At 41.6% G+C, this 9966-nt stretch overlaps 1 protein-coding gene across 1 annotated transcript; it reads left to right on the top strand.

Moving 5' to 3' along the window:
- Positions 1 to 2364: 2364 nt before the first annotated feature.
- LOC123404101 (putative NAC domain-containing protein 94) lies at positions 2365 to 5292 on the top strand. The gene is made up of 3 exons (XM_045098028.1): positions 2365 to 2972; positions 3665 to 3969; positions 4353 to 5292. Exons 1-3 carry the CDS (start codon positions 2786 to 2788, stop codon positions 5025 to 5027), a joined length of 1167 nt encoding a protein of 388 aa, XP_044953963.1. The 5' UTR covers positions 2365 to 2785; the 3' UTR covers positions 5028 to 5292.
- Positions 5293 to 9966: the final 4674 nt, after the last annotated feature.

Below are 9966 nucleotides of genomic sequence, written 5' to 3'. Positions count from 1 at the left end.
GCAGCACGTAGGTGGTAACATCAAACGAGAGGCCGCACGAGTGGGTTGATGCACACGACCCGATCAATGGACAGGCACGAGTGAGTAGGAGAGACGCAGCTGCATCTGGCCCACCAGTCAGTGATTTACTTGCACCGTCGCCCGAATATCAGGACGCCATGGTGTTTTTTTCATCGAGGAACTGGCAGCCTTTTCAAGTTTTCATTAGACGAAAAAGATGGTTTGTGTACACAGGCGATAAGTTTTTGAAGGAAACTGCCTTTCCATTTCGTCGAAAATGATGGTTAATTATCTATGAAGGGAGCTTGACAGAAACCGGCCCCGAAAGAATAGTTGAGGTGACCAGCGTACTGAGACAGTATAGTCATTACAAATCTGTACAACAAGTGTACAGATGCATCCATCAGTAAGGTCTTCAGTAGTAAGTCACCGACAAGAGGCCAGTGAGTAGTGTACAGAACGCAAACCAACCCGTGGTTGGATGGTTAGGAGGACTGTGGTATCCCCTGTCCATCAGAGTTCAAGTTCCAGACTTGACGTTGGTGCTTGCATTTTCCCCTTCTCTCGAAGGTGCTCATAGGGGTAGAATGTGCGTGTGTGCGTTCATAGGGGTGAGTGTACGTTCGTATATGTCAGCAACTTCGATTGTACTCTGCTAAAAAAAAAAGAGTAGTGTACGGAACTCTCAAACCTCAATAGGAAAACTGCATGCGCGGGTATCCGTGAACCGACTCGTTAGCACTTGGCCACAGACGTTTGACCCTAAGACCATCTATAATCCCCTATTAGCAGTGACCTCCCAGCATCATTTAATGCGAAGGTCCTTGCCCTGTTGGGTGCTCGGAGGACAGGGTTTGCAAAAAACTTGGTTCCATGGGATTTTGGGTTTCATACTTCTTTTTTTCTCTCTCTCTCCCTGGTTGGTGGTGAAGAATGAGAAGGCTACACTTGGATCCATGCAGGATTTTCGCATCAATGTCTGTAGAAGTTCCCTGTGATGCGCCCAATGCTGCACGAATGGGCAGGTCTGGATTTTCCGGTTAAAGTATGGTGGCATGTGACTATGATGGTAGCCTAGTGACAGTAAGGCATCTTCATTTTTCCCATACTTGGCTTATTTCACCTTAGCAGTTGTAGCACATCCATGCATGATGCATCCATGGTGCAAACATCAGATGCATAAGATTAGTCACATGCCATAATACTTCCTTCAGAAGAGCAACTGATTTGTCGAGAAATATGATACAAGTTATACAAACGAACATAATGTATAAAGGATGACAACTAGCCTTCTTCAAGTTGGAATTGGTTGGGCAGGTAAATAGTCAAGAGAGGTGTGCACCTAGTCCATATCAATAGATGTGCTGTTGCAGACAAATGTAGGACTTTCAGAGTAGTGACAACCGAATGCGTACAAAGGTAGTTAACCCCCCTTGGCTGTAACACATCAGCAACTAATACATCACTATCCATAGAGTAAACTAATAACTGAGGCTAGATTTATCTCAGGTTTGACCATTCACAAGTTTACAACAGCCAGAGACATTAGCATCTTTTCAATAGGACAGGTCAGTAATTTTGCCGGGTATGACTCTTGTCTTTTCGGCTCTATTCTAGGTATGAGAAACGTGTAACTACCAATGTGAGTAATCGGTATTTCCCGCATTGTTTCTCTTCAATTACTGAAAATACAAGTTCATAAGCATCAGTTTCCCATTCAGAACTTTTTTATTGTTCAAATTAGGAACACACAAATTGAGCAAATAATGCATTCAAAATCCTAAGCAATGTTCTTTGACTCCCATTTTTGCTACTATTTTAAGAGTTATTATCCTTAGCACTGAAATGATAGGAATGAAGGGAAAGACCTGATTTGAAAGGAATTTTTGGATCAGGAGCGGGGATCAAACGTGGGGAGGGGATATAGATGTTGATACCAATGTAAAATATAGATGTTGTCAGAGGGAATTACACTCCCAGTGTTCCAATATAAAACTGTACTTGCTTGGAATTTGGAAGTCTCTTGATGTGTTGGGAATTGTTACTTACAGATCAACTATGGACAAGGAAGCCACAATAAAAAATATTAAGCTAGCAATCTAGTGAGCTAGTAGATTATTCTCTCAGAAGACATAATTATAAGCCGAACACGTATGTCTGAAGTCTGAACTATGTTAGATGCAAAGCAACATTAATTAATTTCTTGCTAAGCGATCTAAAGAATGTTAATCCCAAAATGGCAGCCATATTTGTACAGTTCATTGAGATCCTCGTCATGGAGTAAAGACCAAAGAGACCCTATAACCAGAGTTCAACGACAGGTGTATTCTAAAGATCTGCTATAAGAGCTTGTTCTTGCGTGTGTGCAAAGGTGTGAACAATAAGCCGAATAGCGGGAAGGAAGACCCTACAAAGGGAGCAGCTAAGAGAGCTAAGTGCAAGTCTGGGACTTAAGCCCGAGCTTCCTTCTCTCTTTAAGTAGCTGCATGCCATAGTTCCCTCATAGTTTTCTTGCTCGCTCTGGTTGATAAGGAACAGGCAGTGCTTAGAGCTAGGTTGTTTAGGTTAGGTCAATCTTACGTTCAAGTCGTCGAGCGTGATCCCTCTTCCATCTCCAGTAATCAGTAGAAACCCAAATCCTTAGCTAGTTCTTGTCCAGTAAAGTCTGACCTTACACATCGGTCATTAGGGTTTGGTACGCTACTGATAATTAAAGCTAAGGTTAGCTTTGCTTGCGCTAGTTACTTAGCATCCGGCCACCGGTTTGTTTTACGGTGGTAAGGATATGGAGGAGATCAGAAGTGATGACATGGAGAAGCAAGATGAAGTTATGTTACCTGGCTTCAGGTTTCATCCAACTGATGAAGAGCTCGTCAGGTTCTACCTCAAGAGGAAAATCCAGCAGAAGTCTCTTCCGATTGAGCTTATTAGGCAGCTGGACATCTACAAGTTTGATCCATGGGATCTCCCAAGTAAGCTTCTATAAATACCTTGTGAACTATCTTTTTCTTCTCTACACACATCAATAAAGAGCTATGAGGTCTTTCTATTCTGCAACAAGAACATTACTTGCTCACATATCATCTATCCGCATGGCTGGCATGAAGCATACACGCTCCATCTTGTTGGCACCTCGTATTTCAGTAAATCTTTCTTTTCCTACTCGTTTAACAAGAGGAAACTCACATGCATCTTTTGGTTAGTTGTCTCTTTGAGGTTGCGCTCAGAAAACAAGAAAAAATCTTGTTTGGAAAGTCTACATAGGCTTTCTTAGGGTAATTAAACCTCGTAAAAAAGCTTACTCATGTAAGTATGAAGATTGGACTAACTACTAAATAATTGCATGCACCTTGGCTCATATGATATTGAGGAACTTGGTATACTGTAGGTGCTTACTGAATATGGCTTTTAGTCGTTCATCATGTTAAAGCAGACTGAATAATTGATTTACAAGTTTCAAAGTTGAGTTCTAAATGGTTAAAAAGTCTTGCAGGCATGATTCATGTGTATTTCTCACTATCATTTCTGGACCACGATTGCACCAAACGGGGCTTAGGATTAAGTTAACTGATCTTTGGTTATAAATGGAGTTGCACAATAGACGCCGTGAAACTTCTTTTTGCTCAGGCTTACTTACCAAAACCTTTTGTTTTTCTCAATGAAGAACTAGCAAGCACCGGAGAGAAGGAGTGGTATTTCTACTGCCCAAGGGATAGGAAGTACCGGAACAGCACAAGGCCTAACAGGGTGACCGGAGCAGGCTTCTGGAAGGCCACCGGAACCGACAGACCAATCTACTCCTCTGATGGAAGCAAGTGTATAGGCTTGAAGAAGTCTCTCGTCTTTTACAAGGGTAGAGCGGCCAAAGGTGTCAAAACTGACTGGATGATGCATGAGTTTCGGCTTCCATCACTCACCGACCCTTCGTTGCCGCAGAAGAAGCCACTGGAGAAGACCATTCCACCAAATGTAAGCAACCTGCATACTGTAACTTTGAGAGAAAATAGCTCTGAATTTTTCACTGAACATGTGAACTTGAATGCAACTTATGTAGGATGCCCTCTAAATCTTGAAGAACATTGCTGCTACTTTAAAAATACATGTCTTCCAAATATTACACTGAAATAACTTGCAATATATTTCCTTGGGAAAAAGATACAGACAGTAAACTGCGAATACCTAGCACATTATATCTAGCACAATGCAAATGTTCAGAACATAGTAAATTTTATTATGTCAGACATGGATTCCCTTAATCTTTCCCCTCTGTTATAAGTGTAGGACATTGTTTACCTTTCACAAGAAAATCACTAACCGACACTTTTTTCTTTATATTTTCCCCTCATGAGCAGGATTCCTGGGCAATCTGCAGGATTTTCAAGAAAACCAATGCCACAGCGCAGAGAGCGCTCTCGCACTCATGGGTCTCTCCTCCATTACCCGGCACAAACGGGACCTACATTCCTCCCCACTTGCAGACTACACACAGAAGTCGACACACCTCAGAGAACACATCGTCCGCGATGACCAACATCATCTCCTCCAACATCCAGTTCACTGGCAGTGGCTACTTTCCTTCAATAGTTTCCTCCTGTCAGAGCACTCTCAACATCATCGACAGCATAAGCAGGCCAGCTACATCCATAGTGCTCCCCCCATCAGATGCAGAGCACCAGGCTATGAGTATCCTCTCAGCTATCCCGCTTGACCTTCCGGCTGGGATGGACGTCGCATCGATGGTTCTGAACGCGTCACCCATCACACTCTCCAACATGGACAGATCAGCCCCCATGAACATTGAGTTTGCGCAGCCGCAACAATGCAACAACAGCATGAGCAGATGCATGGTCGACTTGCCTGATATCGGCAACAACATCATCAACGGAACTCAACGGTCCATCAATTTCCCATTCAACAACCTGCAAGGGCCGCTTTCTGATGACTGGAGAGCGACCGTGCCTTGGGAATCGCTCCCCTGCACAACTGAGGCCTCCACGAATTACCAGCCGACCAAATGCTACACTTAGTTAGTTTCTACCCTGTAGCAAAGTAGATTTGGTTTTAGAGTGCAGTAGAGAGTAGTGTAGTGCCTACCTCCATCTGCTAGTATTACTGTTAGCGTGAAGAGGTATTGGAGTTTCGCTCCGTTAACAGCGAAGCTAACAGAACTGATGTGTGCTACTGCTACTATGTACGTAGCTTGAATTCGTGCAACTAATCACCCTTCTGTGCAACGTAGGAGCTGTTGTAGGTTGTAGCCGTGTCATGTGTAAACATAGCTCTCAGCTCCAATTTTGTCCACAGTTGCATGTACCGCAGAATTGTGACATGTATGATTTCTAAAGGAACTGCCTAATCTGATGGTCTCCAGTTGTTTTTCACCCTAGTTTTGAGAACATGGAGAGTTGCCGATCGATGCGCGTACCTTGTGTAGGAGGATCACTGGTATCAGAAGAAACAGCTCGCTTGCATGACATGGAGGAGAAGAATTGAAGAAACAGTCCGCTTGCCTGACAACATGGTCGCCATGCGCGTGGTAAAAGACTTGGCTCTGCTGACAGGCAGTCCCGGTGATGCATTTCGCCGAACGGGCGGTGCGCGTTCCCCAGGCACGGCGTGCGGCCTGCTTTCGTGCAACTACAGTTTTTGCTCGCGTCGAATCCGCGGTCTCGGCGGAGCACACGAGAGTTCTTGGCAGTTGCCGGCCCTGCTGCCGGAAGATGCGGAGAACATGACGTTTCAGATTAGCACCTGGCCGCCGCAATGCTATTTCTCGCTCACTGCGAGCTGTAATAGATCTCGCTTGCAGCCACTGTGGAATAAAAAATAAAAAGTTATATAATGCATCTGCAGGTGACTATTACGGTAGCAATTATCTGAAAAGCGTTTCTTCCAAAGCCTTTCAAGGTTATTCTTAGGCATGGCCACTGTATTTTTAGCCGCCGCCACGGTCGCATTTTGGACGATTCTTCTGGATTTTATTTTAATTTTATACGTGTTTTCAGCTTTTTAGATAGTTTTTTCGGGAGATTTTGATGTTTTGGTTTTTCACCGATATTTTCTAGCTTTTGGGCAAAAAATATATCAAAAACTTTTTTTCATGAAAAAACTTAATTTTTTTTAACATGCATTGTTTTGCTTCTGCGAGAGGTATAGTCGTGTCTCTTAAAAATTAAAAAAAAAGTGTTTTTATCTTTCTCGAAAGGCAGGGTTTTGCTTCTGCGAGTCGTGTCTTTAAAAAAAACGCGTTTTTCCCTTTCTCGAGATGCACGGTTTTGCTTCGACGAGAGGAAAGGATTTGCTTCCAAGAGAGGCACGGTCGTCCCTCTCGGAAACAAAAAAATGTTTTTTTTTCACGAGAGGCACGGTCGTGCCTCTCGAAAACGAAAAAACACAAAAAAATCCTTCCGCAAGAGGCACGGTCGTGCCTTTCGGAAACAAAAAAAATGTTTTTTTTCGCGAGAGGCACGGTCGTGCCTCTCGAAAACGAAAAAACACAAAAAATCCTTCCGCAAGAGGCACGGTCGTGCCTCTCGGAAACAAAAAAATGTTTTTTTTTCGCGAGAGGCACGGCCGTGCCTCTCGAAAACGAAAAAACACAAAAAAATCCTTCCGCAAGAGGCACTGTTATTTCATAAAATAAGTTCGTCAAAACCAACCAACATGAGATGTAGTTTTGAAGATCTCAATATGAGAAAATCAATGGTAAAAACGGTTCGAGATTTGGATGCACGATTTCAAAAATAAAATAACATATCAACGGAAAAAAAACTCTCATATTTCGGCAAGTGACACACATGCAATGCGCCATTTGTCGTAACCTGGGGGGATGTGAGTGACTTTTGAAAGGAGTACTTCTCAATTAGTGATTTTAGACTTTTTCTTCTATGGTTTCCTTATCGGGGTTTCCACTGGTTTGACTTTATTATTTTCTGGGTTTTTTAGTTTCTTTCTTCAATTTTACAGGGTTTTTTTATTTATTTTATGTTTTTTCAGCACATTTCTATTTTTTTCATATGCATTGTATATTTTTTGTATAAATCAATAATATTTTTTATACATCTTTATACTAACATTTTTCAAATACATAATTAACCTTTTCCAAATGTATCTTTTGATATCTACTTTTTTCCTTCTTAATACATGTTTTTTCTAAAACATGGTTAATAAATTATTAGTTAACTAACTATGTTTCGAGCATGCTTTCAGTTTGCACATCTACGAAAATGAACCATTTTGTTGGTCGGCACTCCCCATGAGAAAAAATTATAAAGGGAGACGACACGTCATTTTTCACCAATGATTTCTCATTTTAGTCATAGGTATGACATATTATTAAGAGGGTGTGTGCTATGGATCACGTGTGGAGCCACTGAACAATATAGCCAAATATCACCCACAACCTATGTGAGAAATTCTGACCAAAGATCTACCTATTTTAGCCTGATCTGGTATATCAGATATTCCAAGGTAATATCCGGCTTTTGTTCAGTAGCCACCAGTTAGCCTCGAAGCATAAGTTAGAATGTCCGACATGTCACAATATCCAACTAGGTTGGAACATCTCACTTTTGTGGGATGGCCATAATGGGCAGATTCTAGGGTTAATTATATATAGCTTCTTCTTCATCTTTTGGAATGAGAAGTAACTCAAGCTTGCACCATAGATCCAAAACCTTACAAATTTGATTCCTCCCTCTCTCACAACTCAAATTCATTCAATATTTAAGAGAGAGCAAGAGGAGCAATCGATATACACTTCCATCCAACCAAAACTCGAGTTCGTTGATTCCTCGTGAGATCCTTGCAAGTCATTTTACTCTTGAGTTTGTGAGGAACTCTAGACGGCTGTGGTTTCTCGGGAACTATCAAGTCATGTGGTTATGCCCCGGGATCATTTGTGAAGGTTTGGATATTGTCACAAGAGCTATCCCTAGTGGAAGGGAGCCAAAACGTTCGTTGCTTGTGGTTCCCATGGAATAAGGTAAGACATTCTTTGTCGTGGGAGCATTTGTTGCCCCCCCCCCTCTTCAACAGAGATTAGCACAGACCCAAGTGTGTGAACTTCGAATTACATCATCCTCTCCACCGTTTTCGGTTGTCTCTTTATCCTAGCTTTACTTGTTGTTTCTACTTAGTTGTGTGTTGTTTTGTGTATCTTACTAGCTTGTTGTAACACATCATATATGATTGTATCACCTAGTTACATTTTTAGAGGACTTACATTCCGCACTTAACTCTGAAATAAACTAAGAAAACAATTTAATTTGGTAGCCACCTATTCATCCACCCCCACTAAGTGACATTATGGACATCTTTGACCCTATAATTAACATTCATTTAGATATATTTTTTGAATAAGTGTTAAATATTATTCAAATACACATTGAAATATATTTTTAAATGATGTGAAACACTTGTTTGAACTATGTGAACAACTTTTTTACATTGTATTTCATTTTTTAACAAATATTAAAGATATTTTAAAAAACATGCAATTTTTTAAAAATGTGGAGTATACTTCAAATATATATATATATATATATATATATATATATATATATATATATATATTCATTATTATTAAAGCAAAGTCTAAAATATATACAAAAAATTGTATGCGTCAATAAGACCATCAAAGGCCTTTGTGGCACCAGTGGTTCACAAAAGTCAGGGGTGATCATTGTTCTGATGTTTCGGGGGAAACAAATTTCCAGGTTGTAACGGGCGGTGTGTAGAGAACAAAACAAAAAAGCAAATGACAAATCTAATTCAGTATAAGACCGCTTGATGAGTGAGCTATTACACTCTTTAATAGGTGGCTGCTTCTAGGCCCTCATGGCTATCTTTGGACCCGACCTCCTTTATCACCGAGTGGTCTCTTCGCTAGACATTTTTGAACCATCCATTTGATCCCAACGGTCTTGACACCGAATTGGCACAACATGGTGCTATCACTATCATAGTATCCGTTAAGTCACGGGCTGGAGATAAGCGGACTCGAACCGTTGACATCCCACATCGGTTAAACCACCGCCTCTCAAGCCTCCTCGACGGTTTCTACCATCGAGGGACATGACATGTAAGTCAAATGCTTCGCAGACCACCTGTACATTTTGTTCCATACAAGTTTTGAATGGTGGAACATTATTTTGATTACAGATACATTTATTTTACATTTAATAATATATTTTTAATGTCGGCACGTACATCTTATGAAGCATGTGAACATTTTGAAATGCCACATGCATTTTGTTTGAACTGTAAAAACATTTTTTGAAAGTTGAGCAAACTTTTTCTACACTGCTTGAATATTTTTTAAATCTGGATGAACACTTTAAAATATTAATTAGTTGTTATTTTCGTAATATATGTACTTAACTTTTTTTGAAATGTAAATAAAAGAACAAACATATGTGCGGCCCTAGCATGACAAAAACACACGGTTACTGGGCCGGCCCAATACCGAAACCATTTAGACGAGACGAGCTACCCATTTCCTATTTGGCGCCTCCTTAACAAGACATCAACAGTAGACCTACTCTCTTGCTTAGGGTTTACGACCTTCGACGGCGATTAGGTCGCCGTCGCGAGTTCTCATCGACTGATCGCTTCTCCCTAGGCGAGGGTTCCCGCTAGTGTCCGTCGGATGGCGAGAGACGCTGGTTCGTCCTCGGCCTCGCCATGGACCGGGAGGAAGTTGGAAGACATGCTGCAACACCTGGATCTGAAGGACGAAGAACTGGACGATGTAGTGGTTGGCGAGGCGGAGGTGAAGAAACTTGAGGAAGATGCCAGATGGATGGCGATCGGGCGGCTGCATACCTCACACCCCTTCTCTTCAGCGGCAATGTTCGAAACTCTAAAATATGTGTGGGGGTTGGCAAAAACCCCAAAGTTTCGGGAAGCAGGAGATAATCTGTTCGTGTTTCAGATGCATTGTCTGGGAGATTGGAAGAAGGTCGT

This window comes from Hordeum vulgare, chromosome 6H (genome assembly GCF_904849725.1).
Source record: "Hordeum vulgare subsp. vulgare chromosome 6H, MorexV3_pseudomolecules_assembly, whole genome shotgun sequence".
Lineage (NCBI taxonomy): Eukaryota > Viridiplantae > Streptophyta > Magnoliopsida > Poales > Poaceae > Hordeum > Hordeum vulgare.
Note: the sequence above shows the minus strand (reverse complement) of the source record. Positions and strands in the feature narration are given on the sequence as shown.

What these genes read in the sequence shown, in the direction of transcription:
- LOC123404101 (XM_045098028.1), top strand. Translation starts at nt 2,786, where the DNA reads ATGGAGGAGATCAGAAGTGATGACATGGAGAAGCAAGATGAAGTTATG. An exon ending in TGATCCATGGGATCTCCCAA is followed by an intron (nt 2,973 to 3,664) that starts GTAAGCTTCTAT and finishes TTCTCAATGAAG; the next exon opens with AACTAGCAAGCACCGGAGAG. An exon ending in AGAAGACCATTCCACCAAAT is followed by an intron (nt 3,970 to 4,352) that starts GTAAGCAACCTG and finishes CCTCATGAGCAG; the next exon opens with GATTCCTGGGCAATCTGCAG.